This window comes from Felis catus, chromosome E3 (genome assembly GCF_018350175.1).
Source record: "Felis catus isolate Fca126 chromosome E3, F.catus_Fca126_mat1.0, whole genome shotgun sequence".
NCBI lineage: Eukaryota > Metazoa > Chordata > Mammalia > Carnivora > Felidae > Felis > Felis catus.
Window position 1 is genome coordinate 18,352,887 of NC_058383.1, and position 18,586 is coordinate 18,371,472.

At 55.2% G+C, this 18,586-nt stretch overlaps 2 protein-coding genes across 6 annotated transcripts; both read left to right on the top strand.

Moving 5' to 3' along the window:
• Positions 1-5,605: 5,605 nt before the first annotated feature.
• On the top strand, positions 5,606-15,523 carry LOC123382672 (keratin-associated protein 10-2). 4 transcript variants are annotated; one of them, XM_045048305.1, is made up of 7 exons: positions 5,606-5,717; positions 5,957-6,031; positions 6,818-6,961; positions 7,156-7,311; positions 11,874-12,402; positions 12,556-12,640; positions 15,078-15,523. In XM_045048305.1, exons 2-5 carry the CDS (start codon positions 5,987-5,989, stop codon positions 11,985-11,987), a joined length of 459 nt encoding a protein of 152 aa, XP_044904240.1. In that variant the 5' UTR covers positions 5,606-5,717; positions 5,957-5,986; the 3' UTR covers positions 11,988-12,402; positions 12,556-12,640; positions 15,078-15,523. The 4 variants fall into 4 exon arrangements, with proteins under 4 accessions (XP_044904240.1, XP_044904241.1, XP_044904239.1 ...); XM_045048306.1 differs by having other exon boundaries at positions 5,612-5,717; positions 5,957-5,992; XM_045048304.1 differs by having other exon boundaries at positions 5,644-5,717; positions 5,957-6,961.
• Positions 12,773-18,274, top strand: ALDOA (aldolase, fructose-bisphosphate A). 2 transcript variants are annotated; one of them, XM_003998684.5, is made up of 9 exons: positions 12,773-12,929; positions 15,430-15,556; positions 15,642-15,853; positions 16,449-16,503; positions 16,630-16,790; positions 17,146-17,229; positions 17,348-17,522; positions 17,685-17,884; positions 17,970-18,274. In XM_003998684.5, the coding sequence occupies exons 2-9, from the start codon at positions 15,445-15,447 to the stop codon at positions 18,063-18,065; spliced, it is 1,095 nt and encodes a 364-aa protein (XP_003998733.1). In that variant the 5' UTR covers positions 12,773-12,929; positions 15,430-15,444; the 3' UTR covers positions 18,066-18,274. The 2 variants fall into 2 exon arrangements, with proteins under 2 accessions (XP_003998733.1, XP_003998734.1); XM_003998685.5 differs by lacking the exon at positions 12,773-12,929 and adding an exon at positions 13,943-14,109.
• The last annotated feature ends 312 nt before the right edge of the window (positions 18,275-18,586 follow it).

Below are 18,586 nucleotides of genomic sequence, written 5' to 3' on the forward strand. Positions count from 1 at the left end.
GCTTTATGAGTTGTTTTCTATTGTGTCTACTTTACAGAGGCACAGACAGGTTTGGTACCTTGTCCAAAGTTACACAGGACGTGAACAAAGTAGGATTTTTAAAATCTTATTTTCTGAATGCATTGGTCTCTATAATGTTAAGCAGATATAGAAAACCCATAAACTCATTTTCCTGAAGGAACTGCAAGATTAAAAAAAATAACTTCAACACGCCAGTCACAGTTTCAGAACTTATCTCTGTTAATGGTTCTTGCTTCCTTAGCTACTCTGTCGGTGGAGTGTACAACTCCTGATCTGGGGGTTGTAAATTCGAGCCCCACGGTGGGTGTAGAGATTACTTAAAAATAAAACCCTTAAAAAAAAAAAAGAGTTAAGAATTTTTTTTTTTTCCCCTCAAGAACCTATTGCTGTCCCCTTGGGGGCGATATTACCCCTGTTGAAATGCATTAGGGCCATCACACCAACTCGTGTTCTGAGCCACCTTTACACACACCATCTCAACATCAGTGAAATAGTATTAGTCTCATTGCACACCTGAATACTGCGAGAAGCTATATTAATTATCGAAGTTTGAAATGGCTGGTAAGTGGATGGGGAATCCAGAGACCTGCGGAGATCCTAGCTTAGCCACTTAATTATCTTCTCCAAAACTTTGCTTCCTCATATGGAAAATGGTGGGGTCGGTGCAAAGAAACTTTGTCTAAACCTCGGGGTTTTGTGGTTTGTCTGTTTGTTTTTGCCCTATTTAACTTAACAGCAAACATTTACACAGCCTACATATCAGGCACCCATCGGTGCCCTTTTCACACACTAATATAATCCTTACAATAACATAAGGAGGAGATGCCATTATCACTTCCCTTTACAGAGGAGGGAGTTGAGTGAGGCACAGAGAGGTTGCAAGACTTGCTCAAGGTCACATCGGCAGTTAAGTGGCATAGCTGGGATTTGAACCTAGTTAGTCTAATTTCCAGAGTACCTGCTTTTAACCATGTACTTTAAAGGGAAACGTCTTCTCACTTGTAAATAGAAGGTAACAAAAAATAAATGAAATGAAAAACAAACAAACAAACAAACAAACAAACTCGTTCTAACCTTCTAGCTCGATGTTTTCATCTGCTCGGAATTCTGAGCCGGAGGCCTACCCTCTCTCTCTGTTGAAGACAAGACATGGCAAGATAAGCACGGAGAGAGAGGTGTTAAAGGGCTTCTGGCAGCAAAATGAGACTTGCTCCTGGAATGATCAGAAGCGTTGAAAAGGAGTTGGAAAGAGAAGAGCTCGCGCGCTCGCTCTCTTGCCGAGGGGTGCAGCGTGGGAAATAAACCCGAGATGGGACGCATTCCACACACCGCGGTCCTTCGCCTGGGCCTTCTAGGAGCGCCTGAACTTCCCGGAGGAGGACAGCGCCGGCCAGTTCCGCGCAGGGGTGCGGCCCCGGCCCACGCGCCTCGGACAGGACAGCGCCTGCCGAGAGGGCCGGCGTGGGTGGCGCTCCCCGGGTGCCAGGCTCGCGGGACCCGCTCTCCCGGCCCAGCGTGCTTCCTCAGGTGAGTCTCTCGCCCCCGCGGGGTCCTCACACACCTGTCACACAATTCACCCGGGGCCTGGAGTTTACCGTTTCCTGCTACTTCAGGCTCCCGCGACGGCCCTGGGAGGTGTGCAGGTGTGATATCGTCGAAGGCTGTGAATAAGTAAACAATAAGCAGCCAGAAGTGGCCTGTTTCCCACATGATACCCAGGGAAGGGTCCAATTCCCCCTACCCGTGCTCTGGAAAGAGTCCCGCCCAGCGGGCCAGAACATTTATTATTTAGTGCTTTTATTGTGCCTGTCCCAGGCTAGGTACTGCTCTGAGCAAGTCCAGTCCCCCCCTTTATCTGTGCGATAGAAAACGCTGAGGGGCACAACAGGGACATTGGGAGTGAGAAAACCAAGAGTCTAGCCAGGCTTTTTTTTTTTTTTTTTTTTTTTTTTCTCCCATAGATGGGCTGTGTGACCTTGGTCAAGTGTCAGAACCTCTCTGAGCCTCAGTCGTACGCACACAAAGTCCCATTGCCCGGGCTCAAATCCTAGTTCTGTCACTCAGTAGCCAGGAGAAGTTGTGCAAGCGACTCATCTCCTCTTAGGATGAGGACAGGGCCAGGAGCAGGGCTGCTAGGATTAGGGCATGAGAAGGGTCTAAAGCACAGTTCCTATGTGGTGCCTTGTAAGTACTGTGATATTCATTCCTAGTTGTTCCGGTTATATATTTTTAAATTCTTTTTTTAATGTTTAATTTTGAGAGACGGGGGGAGGGGAGGGGCAGAGAGAGAGGGAGACAGAGAATCCCGAGCAGGCTCTGTGCTGTCGGCACAGAACCGGATGCGGGGCTTGAACTCACGAACTGTGAGATCATGACCTGAGCCAGAATCAGGGTTCGGAGGCCTAACTGACTGAGCCACTCAGGCACCCCTCATGAGCCCTTATTCTATGCCAGGTAGTCTACATACCTTTCCTTCAACCATCACAAACCCTCTGAGGCTGTTAGGTGATCCCCGCTTTCCAGATGAGGAAGACTGAGGCACAATGAGGTCGACTGACTTGCCCAGGGTCACTGAGACACACGGTGGCAGACCTAGAATTCAAACCTAGATCTTGCCTGGCCTAAAATTCTTTTCCAACCAGGTCAGGATTCTTTTCTGTCTCTACCATGGAAATAATGATTGCTGCCACTCAGGTCTGCTGTTAGGATTCAGGAAGATAAAGTCTGGGAAGAGGCCTTGACTAATGTTTGCTCTTGCTCTGGTTACCTCAACTTCTTATTCCCCCAGGGTAACTACTTGAGCAAAGGCCTTCAATTTTCCTGAGAAGGAGGCTGAGGACCTCCTCTTAGTCTCTGCGAGGCAATATTGTCTGATGTCCATAGGAGGGGCTGAAAGTCCAAGATCAAAATCAGAGCTGCCAGATTCCGTTCCCACGCCTGAGCCCAGGCCCTCCCAGGTTTCCTTCATCTCCTGGGTGTTCAGTGGGTCTCAGGTCTCCCGGCCAGCCCATGACGACTGAGAGTACATCGTCTTTTTGTCTCCTTCCCAGGGGCAGAGCAAAACTCCATGCGATCATATCTGACACCCCCAGCTTTGAACTTCAAGGAGAAGGAGACCTTATGACTATTTGACTATTCTGAAGTCATTTTCTCCCTGCCTCCAATAGGGAGGGCAGAGGTGGCCTTGGCAGAGTGGGGTGCCTACATCACCCATCTTATTGGTTGGTCTTACGGCGAGCAGGCCCGGTGCACTGTCCACCATCCTGCATAATGTATGAGCCCCCGGTAGGAACAGAATACCATCAGCAGTGAGTCTGACCACTGCAGGCCACGGACGTGTCCAGAGGCCTTGCCAAGGCTGACGTCTCTCTTGGCAGGAAATGAACAGAGGGCGGGAGTGGGTGTCACCTGAGACCTTTCCTGGGGCTGGGGTGGGGACTGGCCTCATCTTGGGCCTTGGGGTTTTGCAAAGAAGATGGGGCAGACAAGGAGACAGTCCCAAGAAGGCAATCTGCCCCTGACTTAGAATCAGCAATGTGACATTGGGGACAGTTAGCCCCCTGTCTTCTGGGCTTGAAGCTCCCACTGAGAGGGCTGGGGAGGGCGGGGGGGGGAGGGCGGTGCTGGGCGGGACTCTGTCAGTGTGGTTGAAGGTGAGAAGGGAGATTTGGGAACCAGGGACACAGACCCTGGTGATTTCTGTGGCTGCCTTGTGGTGCAGGAGATCCCCAGGGGCAGCAGTGTGGCAAGGTACTTCGGGGTGGACAACGTGGACAAAAGTCGGTACATGGTGGCACTGCTTTCAGGGGAACATGCCCAGATACAGTAATCATGGAGGAAGTCTGTGGCCTCCATGGGGGAGGCGTGCTTCCGTGAGTGTGCACGAGCGCAAGCATTGTTTGCGTAGAACCAGAAAGGTCAGGAATGAAAAGTGGGAGAGCCAAAGGAGGTAGGGCATCTGGATAACAACACTTCATTGGTGGATGGCATTGGATTTGATTCATTCACAGAATCAGTGAGTACTCACTCGAGGCCCCTAAGACTGCAGGAACTGCCAGGGCTTGGGATATGGGGATGAATCAGACCCAGGCACTCGCCGTCTAACCCGGGAGCAAAGTGGAGAATTCAAATAGCTTGTCATCAGTGCTGGGACAGCGGTGCATATATGGTGCTATAAGCAGCCACCTCCCCGTGAGGTTGGCAGGAAGACCTCCCTGAGGCAGAGGCTGGAAGGATGAGGGAACTCTTCAGAGGGAAACAGGGGAAGGGTGTTCTAGGCAGAGGGAACAGCATCTGCAAATGTGTGGATCTGTGAGACCCTCTGCACTGGTTCAGGAAACTTGAACAGGTCCTACGGTAGAAATTTGGAAGAATGATTACATATTGTTATTTAGTTATGGTTTTACAGATTATCTGATTCCCCTCCCCTAGTAGAATGTAAGCACCATGAGGGCAGGGAATTTGTCAGCTTTATTCTCTGCTAGAGTCCCAGAGCGTAGATATGCTGTGAATGAACAAACGGAAGACAAAAGGGGCCCAGAGTGGATGATGTTGTCAGCTAAGCACTTGGGCTTTATCCTGGAGTCGGCTGGGGAGCCTCCGGAGGTTTAAAATAGAAAAGGGACATGGTCTGGGGTGCCTGGGTGTTTCAGTCAGTTCAGCGTCCAGCTCTTGATATCCCTTCAGGTCAAGATCTCACCGCTCATGAGTTCGAGCCACGCATCAGGCTCTCTGTTGTTAGCACAGAGCCCGGCTGGGATCCTGTCCCCTCTCTCTTTGTCCTTCCTCCACTCATTCTCTCTCTCCCTCTTTCTCAGAATAAATAAACTTTTAAAAAGAGACAAAAGACCTTTTTTTATTTTTTAATGTTTATTTTTATATTTGAGAGAGAGAGAGAGAGAGAGAGAGAGAGAGAGAGCGAGCACAGGCAGGGGAGGGGCAGAAAGAGAAAGAGACCCTGAGACAGAACCCAAAGCAGGCTCCAAGCTGTCAGGAGAGAGCCCGACTGGAGGCTCGAACCCAGAGCCATGAGATCATGACCTGGGCCGAAGCCTGACGCTTAACCAACTGAGCCCCCCAGCCCCCCCGGAAAAGGGACAAGATCTGATGTGGGTGGGAGGAAATCACTCTGACAATTATGTGAAGGTTAAAGAGACCCGCTGAAGTCTTAAATTAGGACACTGTCAATAGAAATGGGTGCGGCCAAGTTGGGGGAAAAAAAAAAAAGAATAGCGGTATACAGTTAACAAGTAGCTTTGATTTTTACAACATCCCCGTAAGGCAGGCGTTTCCCGGTTTTACAGACTCAGCGAGGCTCAGTGACTTGGCCGAAGTCACACAGCACGCTGCTGGCGTAGCCCCGGGTGTCAGTCTTTTCTTTGCAGCGCCGCCGGACGCCGCACAAGATGGGGGTCCGACTGCGGCAGGTGGCAGCGGGAAATCGCCACTTCCGTTCAGTAACGGCGGGAAAACCTGGTCGACCACGGCTACGAGGAGCTGGTGACCGCAGAGGATCTGGCCGGGGAAGAACGGCTGGGAGAAGGAATTTGGGTCTCGGCGGCCGCCGTAGGAGCGGCGCTCGGATCCCCATGGCAACGGCAAGAAGCAGCGGGAGCTTCTGGGCGGTGCTGCCGCCGCGGCGGATTGGATGAGCGCGGCGCGGAATCCGTGAACTGCCCGCGGCCCCGCGGGTGCAGGTGCTGGGGACCAGCGGACGGAGGGGGCCGGGGTGTGGGGACAGTCAAGGGTGTGGCCAGGGCCAGGCTGGGGCCTGCGAGGGGGCGCCGCCCCGAATCCCCCGGACCCCCGACCCCACTGTCCCGACCAGTAGCCATCGTTCGGCCTCAGTTTCTCCAAACTGGGCGGGGGGTATCGGGCACCCCAGTCCAATGGCCCCTCTCAGCCTCTGAGACCCAGGACTTTCTCTCCTCTGCAGCTCCTGGACTAACCGGCGCTGTCCTGCCCCATGGACGTGAGTCCTAGGCCCCTTACCCTTTCCCGGAGGGACCCCGTAAGTGCCTTAAACTCGCCCTGACTTTGCCTGCCTTCGAGCCCGGACTGGACAGGGGGCTCTGTACCCAACGTAGACCCTTCGAGCTCCGGAGGAGAGCTGTGAGACAGTGCCGGGAATAGACTTCCCACGGAGCGCACATTCCCGCGCTTCTTGGCAAGATGAGATGCTTGCCAAGTAATCAAGGAGAAGAGGCATCCCAGGCTGGGGGAGCAGCTCGGGCAGAGCCTCGGGGTGGGAGAGAGGGTAGGCGTTTGGGGAGCTGCTGGGACTTCAGTATGGCTGGAGTGGAGAGGAGGAGGGAGGCTGAGGTGGGCAGGGCTAGCCTCGGGGCTTTGTCACCGAGATAAGAAGTTTGGACTGAGTCACTGGGAGCCATTGAAGGACTGGAAGGAAAGGACAGATACACAACACAGCTGGGATGGGAAGGGGCAGAATGGCGGGTTGGAAGACAGTCAGCGGCCAGTAATGTGGCCTAAGGGACAGTAAAGTAGTACAGAGGAATCAGAGACAATAGATATGTTATGGAGAGGCATTCTGAGAGGAAGAGCAACACATCTTGGAACATTCTAGAATGATCAACAGGTACCGATGGTGCTGAAACGGGGGCGACAGAGGAAGGTCACATTTGGGGAACAGGATAGTGTAGTCCCAATGACTCTCTCCCCAGCATCTGATGGCTGTTCCTCCCCTCTTCCCAGCCACCTCCGGTGTCCCTCCTGGTATTTTTGCCTTCCTGCAGCCCCTCCCACCTCCTTGTCACCCCTTCCTCCTGTGCTTGTCCAGGCCTCCTCTAGCCCGTGGAACCCAACCCCGGCTCCCGTCAGCAGTCCCTCCCTGCTGCTCCCCATCCCCGCCATCGTCTTCATCGCTGTGGGCATCTATTTGTTGCTGCTCGGTGTAGTGCTGCTGACGAGACACTGCCTGCTGGTGAGGGGCCTGGTGGAGGCTGAAGGGTGGGCTCTGGGGAAGTGGAGGCCGTCAGTCGGTGCCCTCATCTGCAGGCCCTTACTCTGAGGCTCCTTTGCCATTTAGTCCCCGCATCTGTACCTATCACGGTCCCTCCTTTCCTGTCCCCCCCGCATGCCACCTGGCCCGGATCCTGAGCCCTTTCCATCTCCTAGGCCCAGGGCTGCTGCACGGACTGCAGCTCCCCCTGCAGGAAGCAAGGCGCTTCCCGGCCCCAGGACTGTTGCTGGACCTGTGCGGAAGCCTGCGACTTCCCTCTGCCCAGCCCCGCCCGCTGCCTGGATGCCTGCTGCCCCCAGCCCACCGAAGCTGTGAGTTCTTGTCCTGTCCCCGGCTCCCCGAGCCCCGACCTGGGCGCGCTCTGTGCGTTTTTGTGTTGTTGTTGTTCAACAACGTTGATTGCTGAGCACCTGCTTTAGGCCAGGCCCCGTTCGGGATCCTGGCTCAGCAGACACCATATACAGCACATCACGTACTTTTCTGGTGCTGAAAACTACTTTGAGAGAAGAAAACAGGGTGGCAGCCGGAGAAAGGTGAGTACCATGTAGGGCACCCAATGGCTTCCGAAAACGGAAATATAAACGACCCCTCTCACCGCTCCTTCTGTTCACTGAGTGAGCACTACATTCCAGACAGTGTGCCACTTTTACTGGCATTATTATTTTCTCAGCAACCCTGAGAGCTGGGTATTTTTTAAACATTTATTTATTTTTGAGAGAGAGAGAGAGAGAACGAGTAGGGGAGGGGCAGAAAGAGCCGGAGACACAGAGTCCGAAGCAGGCTCCAGGATCCGAGCTGTCAGCACAGAGCCCGACATGGGGCTCGAACTCACGGACTGCAAGATCATGACCTGAGCCGAAGTGAGACGCTCAACTGAGCCACCCAGGCGCCCCTGGGTATTATTTTTAATGTTTATTTATTTTGAGAGAGAGAGAGAGGGAGAGAGAGAGAGAGAGAGAGAATCCCAAGCAGGCTCTGCATTGTCAGCACAGACCCTGACATGGGGCTCGATCTCATGAATCATGAAATCATGACTTAGCTGAAATCAAGAGTCAGACGCTTAAATGACTAAGCCACCCAGGCGCCCCAAGAGCGCTGGGTATTTTTAAAAAGCTATATAGTACTGATTATGAAAAGCATTGATTACAGTGTGCGTGTCGAAAAACATAGAAAGTACAAGTCACTTTATAAACCAGCTCCATAACCAAGGTTGCTACATTTTGTGTAAATCCCTCATATACTAATATGCAGTACTATTCCTGCTATCTTATGCCATTATTTGGTAAAGATGGGGTCATACCACACATATTGTTTCATCACAACTGCTACTTGCCCTTTTTACCTGGACATCACACCTTGACCCCCTAGCTCTGCCTGTGTGTGTATATAGTTAAGTATTTTTATCCTGTTTTTGCAGGGGGACAAGTTGCCTCCCGGAGGGAGGTTCGGTCAGAGTCTTGCAGAGCAAATCGCTCCATTGTGTGTTGAAACAGAATCCTCAGGGAGGAGCCTTGCTCCCAGAGGCCAGGCCATTTTTGCCTTTGTGGGTTTTACGATGTTAAATGTAACTGACCACCTTCCTATTTGGGGCTCAGATTTAAACTGCAAAGCTCTTGCCTTGGAAGTGGTGACCTTCCCCAGGAGGAAAGAGGGAGGATAAAAGACCCAGCAAATTCCCAACTTGTGCGGACCTTAGTTGGTTAAATTCCTGGGAGAAGTTGTGAGTTTTGAAATAAATTATGAGGCAAGGGGCTCTCCTTCAAATAATCTGCTTTTGGTTTCTGAGGGGTAGCCGGGAGAGGAGCCCAGGACTGGGGGTAAGAGGGCAAAGGGGAAAACGAAGACCCAGGGTCCTAAAAACTCCTATTTTATAGGAAATGAATTACAAAGTGATTTCTGGCCCCCTCTCCTGGCCGGGGGGGGGGGGGGGGTGGGGTGGGGGGGAGGGAGGTTGCCCTTTGCCCCTTCTGTCAGTCTGGGCCTTTCCTCCCTGGTCAGACCCGTGAGGATGGAGTGAGGAATTCTGGACCTGGAGACCTCAGGGCCTGATCTATCCGGCTTCAGCCAGAGCCAGGAAGGAAGGATTCTAGAATGGCACAGAGCAGGGCGGGATCATTCTGTCATTCTGTCCTTGAGCCGTCTCTGTACAAAGTATAGTAAAGTGTCTGTTCTTCAGTTTCCTTATAGTAACAAGGACCACAAATATTACAAAGCTCTTGCCTATTTTATAGCTGTCCGAAACTGAGGCTTACAGAGGCTTGAGTGAGTCACCTGAGGCCTAGGCCAAGACACCAACCCAGGTGTCTTTTCCTTTCTGGGACAAACCTGCCTGCTCTGCTTCTTTCTCAAGCATGTGGCAAGGATCTCATTCATTCACTCATTCATTTATTCATTCACTTATGTATTCACCTACCAAAGATTTATGGGGTCACTGTCAAAGCCCTGTGCCAGGCCCTAGGGGCTCAGCAAAACAAGCTGGACACGGTCCCGGCCGCACAGGGCTTCTATTCGAATGAAGGGCAGAGAAGAAAAAGTAGGCAGTTATGCTAGACCATGAGAAAGGAAGTCATACAGCGCAGTGGTTGGTTCTCAGTCCTGTGTGTGATCAGAGGCACATGTGAGACATAGAAAACCACGCATCCAGGCCCCATACTCAGTAGGTCTGGGATGGGATTGGAGTTTGTGAATTAAGAAAAATTTTTTTAAATGTTTATTTATTTTGGAGAGAGAGAGACAGAATGCGAGTGGGGGAGGGCCAGAGATAGAGGGAGACACAGAAGCCGAAGCAGGCTCCGGGCTCCGAGCTGTAGGCACAGAGCCCAACACCGGACTCGAACTCTCAGACCGCGAGATCACGACCTGGGGTAAAGTCGGCGCTTAACTACCTGAGCCACCCAGGCACCCTCGGCTCAGTTCTTGATTCAAGGCATGCCCCCCCCCCCCGCCCCCGGTTTGCCTCCATGCTGGGCACGGAGCCTATTTAAAAACCTGGGGGAGAGAACGGGGACAAGAATATCTGCCTGCCATTGAGTGTTCACTGTGTACCAGGCATTGTCCTTGCCGCCATGAGCCTATGAAGGAGGCACATTTGGATGAGAAAACTGAGGCTTGAAAAATGAATTAGCCAAACCTGGGCCTGAATTCGATTCACATCCGGGCCTGAGCTCTAACCACTAAAGATGGCTGGCCTTCCCAAAATCAAAGTGAGAGAAATCGAAGCAGAAAGAGCCTAACACACAAGGGTTAACAGTCTTGGGGCATTCTTGCTTAATGTACTGAAGTAGCAGATTCCTTCGAGAAGCCACATGGCTGCTTGTGAGAGTCGAGAAATCCATTAGACAGTTATAAATGACTAGCTGTAAACCCTTCCAGTGGACAGAGCCCAGAAATACTTTTCATACCCTCTCCTCTGAGCTGATGGCAACGGAGCGTCTCTCAGCCACTGTCCTGTGTAGGGAGTGACGGTGTGGTCCTCCAAAAACCCACAGAGTCCGCTTCATGCCCAGACTGGGACTCCCCAGGGAGGCCCCAAACCACCCCAGCATCAAACACAAGGGAACCACTTCAATCTCCCTTCCACCATGACACCTCTAGCCTCCTTCTTGAGAGACAATTCTGCTGGCACTACACCAGCCCAGTTCAGACCCCTGTCCTTGCAGCGGGCAGATCCCCTCCCCGCACCGCAGCCCCTACTGATATCTGATCTCACCAGTCATCTGACACCGCACCCCCAAACCTCAGCTGTTTGAAAGGTCATTCCCCTATTCCTGGCTTGGCCTGGTGTCTGATTGAGCTGTGCAACTGTGACTGTCACTAGCTCTGCCTCAGGCCTCCAGGAGCCAATCTCCTGTCACATCCTGGGTGTGTCCCACCCCAGCCACTTGGCCTGACTCCAGTCCATGCGTGAAGCAGTCACAGATCACCCTTGTCACAGGGCAGGAAGGGAGACATAGGACAGTTCTCCGTTCTTGTCACTAAGGACATGCTGTTCCTAGTTCCCAAGAGACAGACCCTTCTGATTTCCTTGAAGCCCTCTTCTTTCTTCTTTGCCCAAAGAGGGGGAAATGATTTGATTTATCCACTCATTCAACATTCATTTGTTTCTCACATACCTACTGAGCACGAGTACCCGTGCTAGGCCAGTGGTGACATGAGAGAAACTGTCCCTGTCCCCGCAGACCCAGAAGGAAGCTGGTACTCCTGGCATTGGTGTTGAGGGGTATCCCCCTCTCTAAGCCTCCATTGCCTCTTCTGTAAAGAGGCCCCCTGTGCAAGGTTCTGATACATAAAAGAGAGGTGACTCTGTGTGAAACACTACAAAATTTTCTTAGATCTGTACATTACCATTCTCAAAGACAATTGAGATTTTTTAAAAGTCATTCATGAATACAGTCTGTGCCTTGCATGGAGTAGGCGCTCAGAAATGATGAACGAGATCCTGCAATCTGGTCTCATGCCAAGGAAGAAATTCACAAAACCAAGTCATTTTCATCATGGACAGAAAATGTGTGCTTTCCCCGGTCTCCTGGCTTGGAATTGAATGAGGCCACAAGGATATAGTAGAATCATCTTGGAGCTGAACATTGGGACTTAGTCAAACAGGACTATTTGGTCCTCGGTCTCCTTGTCTATTAAATAGGAAGAAGGGAAGAACCGCCTGAACTCAGTTGTTTGGAACACTGCCTCCTTGCTGATTTAATAGCACAGGGAATTGATTTGTTCCCAAGAATGGTAGACGGTACCCTCTGTTCCACTGGGCAAATGGGACTCTCCAGGCCTCTCTGTTCCCTTCTCCCCTGAGAGGGAAACAGCGTAGGGCACTGGTCACCCTTCCTCCTGCCCACCGCCCTCACCCCTTTCTCCTCTCCCTCAGGGTTGGGCCTCTCGCTGCCCTCGCTGCTGCCCACTCTGCGACTGTGCCTGTGCATGCCAACTTCCTGACTGCCAGAGCCTCAACTGTCTCTGCTTTGAGATCAAGCTCCGATGAGGACCCGGAGTCCCTGCCCTTTGGGGAGCGGCCAACCTCCTGGGCCCACATGTCCCTTTCCCTGAGGGGCGACTGGACACCTTTCTCTAGGCCACTGGAACCACAAATGGCCTGCCCAGCTCATCAGCCCGGGAACCAGCTGTGGAGAGCCTGGCTTCCTGCAGAGCAGGACTCAGAGAGCCCTTGGCCCGCTGGACTGCAACCCCTTTGGGGGGCCAGGAGGGAGAGGGGCTAGTGCTCTGGCAGGTGCCCCTCCCCGCCTCTCCTCCTCCCCACATAAACTGTTAAAATTGAAGGTGAGGGTGGGAGACGCTGCTCACCACAGACCACATTATGGGACAAACTTGAGCCTTGAGCGTCAGGATATAGGGGTACCACAACCACACCTTGTCCGCGGACTCTTGGTTATTTTGAGGTGAGTGTAGTGCCTGCAGCTGCTCTCCCGCCAAAAGCTTGGTCTCCTGAGAATCACAACAGCCATCATCAGGGCCCAGAGGGGAGGGGGTTGAGAAGGAGGCAGAGAGGGCCACAGATCTGAGTCCCCTTTCCTCTCCTTCCCTCCCCACAGATCCCTGGCAAAGATTGATTTCTCTTGACAACCTTTGAGGGCCTCAGGCTGGATTTCCAAGGAAGAAATTTCCTCAGATGGACGGGTGAGTGGGCAGGGGCCCTCCCCCTGCCCCCCAACTAGGGCAGGCCCAGAGCTTCCTCCCCCTTCTCTCAGTTTAGGCCCCACGCTGGCCTGAATGTCAGGGGCTTCAGGTTTCCCTAAATATAGGACCCTGCCAGGGGATCCGTGGCAAGGAAAGGGCAGGGGTCACCGGAGAAGGTTGGGGACATTGGCTGGGGGGAGGGCAGGAGCTGCCTTATAACCCAGCCCAGGAGCGGCCTGGCTCACTCGCTGCTGACCAGGCTCTGCCCGCTCCTTCAGCCTCCTCGCAGGTGGGCGCCAGCAGGACGCCGCAGGGTTGGGGTTGGGCCTAAGGGGTCCAGATTAGGAGGGGAGGCTTGGCCGGTAGGATGAGGGACTCGGAATGTATCTGGGGGCTGACCGGCTAGGGACAGGTTTGAGTCTGGAGGGGGAAGTCAGGTCCCAGGGAGACGTTTGCGCAGGGACTCTGGCGCTGCATCTCCAGACTCGCTGGGGCGAGCGGCGGCCGGCCGGTTCCGCCGCAGTCTGGCTGTGGATGGCGGCGGGGGCCGCAGGCGGGTCCGCGCCGGCCCGGGCGGAGAGGGCGTGCGCACGCACGGCGAGGCCGGTCCCCCGCGGCCGCGAGCCCGACCCGGGCAGCTGGGGCGCCTACACCGGCGCGGGCGGGCCACCCGGAACGGCTGCCGCCCGGCCTCCGCCCCCTCCCCCCGCCGCTCTTCCGCCTGGGCTGGTGACCCAGGGAGGGGCGGCCCCGCGCGCCAGAGCCCGCAAGTCGAGCCTGCAGGCGAGGCCGGCAGACGCCCAACCTCCGGGTTCTGTCACAGTGTGACACACGCTGCATCAGCGCAGGCCGGAAGCTGGGGCTGCCCCGCGGCCGCGCGGCTGGGCCTAGACCGGGAGGCTGAGCCTCCGTCCTTTCAGGCTCTTGCACCCACTTGCCCCCACCTCCCTTCCCATCTCCTCCGGGGCCCCTAATCGGCTGAGTCACGGCTCCCCAGAACGCGCCAACTGGGGGGAGAAGGGAGACGGCGGGTGGGGGGTGGAGAGCCCAGGCGACCCGAAGGATGTGGCCCGAGTCACGTCCTAGGGGGCCGGGGGGGTGAGCGGGGGGGGGGCAGGGATCGTGTTCTCGTAGCGCTGGCCCCGCCCAAGCGCCGCCTCCGGGCTTCGCCTTTCGGGGGCGGCCTCTCCACCGTTCCTCTCCTGCAATTGGACGCCAGCGCTCTCCCGGCCCCCTTCAAGGGAAAAAACCCGGCGGAGGCTGGCGCGGTGCCTTTATAAGCCCGGCGCCACCTCCTGCTTCCCGCCCCCTGCGCCGCCCCCTCCGGAGCTGAGTAGGCTGCGTTCCGCTTGGAACGCGCCGCAGAACCAGGGTGCTGGTGACGACTGCCGCGTTCGCTCCCTCAGTCCGCTCGCCGGCCCGTCGCCCTCCACCGCCGCACCCCGCAAACCCGCCCCCTCCCGGGCCAGGTGAGCTCCCCTCGCCGTGTGCGAAGGTCAGGGACCCTGGAGAAGGATCCTGGGGGCAGTGGCCGGTCGGGTCGGAGCCCACCCCCATTCCCCCGTCCCAGCATCTCCCCCCGCCCCACTACCTCCCACATACATGCTCCCAGCCCGGACTCCTCAACCCTCTTCAGCTTGAGTTTCCTTGGTTTGCTGCGCAATGCAGCGACTACGCGCGCTGAGTCATGGCGGAGGAGGAAGCAGGACGAGATGAAGGGCCATTCCTTTTCTCCTTTCCTTGCTGGGATCCCAGGTGCAAAGGATTACGGCCCCTTTGCCTCTGCGGTGATCCTAAGAGGCAGCGAGGGGGTGGGGGCCAGCCCGTATACTCTCAGGGTTTCCGAAAGCGTGGTTGGTCCCTGCCCTGGGAGGTGGGACCCCCCTGGCGAGGAGGGGAAACCCCTTGGAAGCGCGTGCTGCTCAGTTAACACTTTCCGTGCCTTTACTTATCTGGTGACCTTGATTGTGAGCCTGGAACAGCTGCAGCTGTGCGGGCAGACAGGAGCATTTTCAGGGGAAGGGGTGGGGCCGCTCGCCTCTCTACAATTCTCTTACCCTGTATGAGCAATGAGATCGGTAAACCTTACCCCGTTCCTCCCCCTTGGGCTGGGCTTCCTCTGCTGCCCTTTCCTGGGCTTCCCGTTACCCTCCTGCCCTTTTTTCTAACACCCTTTTCCTAAGGCCCTCCCCCAACCCTGGGAGGAGAAGCTTGACCTTGGGATGTCCTTGAGGCTTTGGAGCCTGGGCCGGCCCTGGAATCTTGGGTGGATCCCGTACAGCAGTCAGAAGATCTGGGTTCTAGTCTCAGCTCTGGCCCTTGGTTTCTGTGGGACTTGAAGCCCAGAGCTTTCCCTTCTCTGGGTCCTTCTGTTGGGCCCTCTGCCTGATGTGCGACCTCTGAATTCTAAAATACTCCGGTTCGGTTCTGCTTCTAGGCAAGGTGACCCCATGGCAGAGCGCAAGCCAGAAGGGTCCAGCTTCTACATGACCTGTCTTTCCATGTCTCTGGCCTATTGCTTTACCACAGATGCCAGTACGCAACCCCACCCTAAGGTGGGAAACACCCAGCAACAAACAAAGTTAGGGAAGGTACAGGAGGCAGGCCTAGTACAGGGAAGTTGGGTGTAAGGGAGGCTTGGGCACAGGAAGTGCCCCAAGACCTGTCCAGTGTGGACTAGGGGAGGTAGGGAACCTTTGTCCTGACCTCCAGGCAAGGGGCCCTGCTTGTGGGGAGACCATGGGAAGACCCAGCTAACCATTCCTCCCCTGTCTGCCTCCTTTGGCCAGGAACTGACCGGCACCATGCCCTACCAATACCCAGCGCTGACGCCAGAGCAGAAGAAGGAGCTCTCTGACATCGCTCACCGCATTGTGGCTCCGGGCAAGGGCATCCTGGCTGCAGATGAGTCCACTGGTACGGGCAGGACACAGTGGGAGGAGGGCCCAGGGTTGAGGGTGACAGGCTGATCCTCTTATTTTTATACGATGTCCCCTCCTAGGGAGCATTGCCAAGCGGCTGCAGTCCATCGGCACCGAGAACACTGAGGAGAACCGGCGCTTCTACCGCCAGCTGCTGCTGACTGCCGACGACCGTGTGAATCCCTGCATTGGGGGTGTCATCCTCTTCCATGAGACACTGTACCAGAAGACAGACGATGGCCGCCCCTTCCCCCAAGTCATCAAATCCAAGGGCGGTGTTGTGGGCATCAAGGTGAGGGGGCTGGGTCTCAGGATATGAGATGGATCTCGGGAAAAGAAATCAGAGTGGCAGGCCGGGGTGGGGGTGGACATTGGGTTGGGAGCCTGGAGACGTGAGTGGAGTCTGCCCCAGGCCACCTCCGAAGCACGTGTGAGAAAAGCCAGAAACATATGGGAACTGCTTGGCTTCTTTTTCTTTTCTTTTTTTAGTATTTTAGTTAAGTAATCTCTATACCCGGTGTGGGGCTCGAACTCACAACCCCAAGATCGAGAGTCACATGCTCCCCCGACTGAGCCAGCCAGGTACCCCTGCTTGGCACTTTTCATCCTCGTAACTCCAAGAGCAAGGCGTTCCCCTTGTACAGACTAAGATCCAGAAGCTCAAGGCAGTGAAGTGTTTGGCTCACAGAGTTAGTAAGTGGTGGCAGTCCAGGCTTTGTCCAGTAACCTCCCCGCGTATTTTCCTTCCTAGGCCCAGGTATTGTAACTAACTGAAAACATTTGTAAATCATGAGGTATCACTTAAGATTAAGTAAAGTGAGGGGTAGAGTGGAGTACTAGAGGTCACTCCTCCTATCTTATGTTGTTGCTGCCCCCCCCCCCAACAGGTGGACAAGGGCGTGGTACCCCTGGCAGGAACGAACGGCGAGACTACCACCCAAGGTGAGAACCGTTGCCTGCCCTACGGACTGACTCACCCAGGCCACCAGCCCTCTGGGTGCGGAGGTTGAGTGGGGAGCCGCCTGCCCCCTCCTCTGCTGTGCTCTGACGATTCTGTTCCCTCTCCAGGGCTGGATGGGCTGTCTGAGCGCTGTGCCCAGTACAAGAAGGACGGAGCCGACTTTGCCAAGTGGCGCTGTGTGCTGAAGATTGGGGAACACACCCCCTCAGCCCTTGCCATCATGGAAAACGCCAACGTGCTGGCCCGTTATGCCAGCATCTGCCAGCAGGTGGGCCTCCAGTTCCCCGGCAGGCCACCTCCCACCTCATTTGGTTCCAGAGTGTCAGCTAGCCTGCCACCCATCTGCCAGGATACGTACCGCCCCCAGCGCAGTTGTTCTGGATCTTCCCCAAGCATCAGGCTCGGGCCTGTGGAGGACACTCGGGGGTTCTGTGAGCAGAGGGGCAGAATAGGGATTGTGTGGGTGTCTCGGAGGAGATGCCTGTTCCCTACAGTCTGCTGAGGGCCGTGAGGCCATGAGTCTCTGTCATCATGGAGATAAGATCTTGGCTGATAGCTGTGGAGAGCTATGGGTGGGCTTCAGCTTAGAAGGCCTCATGGCCACCCTGTCCCTCACCCCACAGAATGGCATCGTGCCCATCGTGGAGCCCGAGATCCTCCCTGATGGGGACCATGACTTGAAGCGCTGTCAGTATGTAACCGAGAAGGTAAGTTCCCTGCCTGCCTGGGCAGTATGGTGGATAGGCGACTGGGGCAAGGGCTGTAGGACTGACCCCTGTTCCCCCTGCCTCGATCGCAACCGACTTTGGCCCTGCTCTGCTCTAGGTGCTGGCTGCTGTCTACAAGGCTCTGAGTGACCACCACATCTACCTGGAAGGCACTTTGCTGAAGCCCAATATGGTAACCCCAGGCCACGCCTGCACCCATAAATACTCTCATGAGGAGATTGCCATGGCAACTGTCACAGCTCTGCGCCGCACGGTGCCCCCCGCTGTCACTGGTGAGACCCACATCCTCATCTTGACCTCTGGGAGGTAGATGAACCGTGCCCACAATCTTTACGCCCATTTGGTCTGACTTCCAGCTCAGCTTCTAGGGGCTCCTACCAAGCCCTGAGTCTCTGACTATATCTGCTTCCCCCCCTTCACCCCTTGTTCTGCAGGGATCACCTTCCTGTCTGGAGGCCAGAGTGAGGAGGAGGCTTCCATCAACCTCAACGCCATCAACAAATGCCCCCTGCTGAAGCCGTGGGCCCTGACCTTCTCCTATGGCCGAGCCCTGCAGGCTTCTGCCCTGAAGGCCTGGGGTGGAAAGAAGGAGAACCTGAAGGCTGCCCAGGAGGAGTATGTCAAGCGAGCCCTGGTAAGGATGGGGGCAAGAGGCGGGCGGGGTGCCGGGGCGGACGGGATTCTGATGAGACCTCACTCTGGCTCCTCTCCCCTCTTAGGCCAACAGCCTCGCTTGCCAAGGAAAGTACACCCCAAGTGGTCAGGCTGGGGCCGCAGCCAGCGAGTCTCTCTTCATCTCTAACCATGCCTACTAAGCGGAGGTGTCCTAAGGCTGCCCCCTCGACACTCCAGGCCCCGTCCCCTCCCACACTCACTCTGGAGGAGGGGACTTCACCCAGGGCTCCAGGCTGCTCTTTCCCATCACTTTTGCCTCCCATGTGACATTGGTGTGTGGTGTTGTCTGTATATGCTAACTCCACTGCTCTTTCCAGCCCACTGCCAATAAACATCTATTTAAGGGGGAGTGTGCCGTCCGTGTCTGGTGTTCAGGACCGGGGAGGGCCAGGGGAGGTGGCAGAGCCTAGAAGAAAGATCCCTTGTTTCCTATTCTTCCTTCCTGGGCAGGAGAAAAGTGAATGGGTTGGGAGAGGACCTTCCTGCTTTGTTTTATGCTTGCCCAGGGCTTCAAGAAGAGAGCTCGTGACATTTTCTCCCTACCATCAAGCTCCCCATCCGCTTTTACCAGCAGCACCTGATAAGGCTCACAGTTGGGGGGGGGGGGGGGAGTATGTGTTAGGCTCAGTCTCACTTTTAGACCCAGAACTCCCAGGTGCAC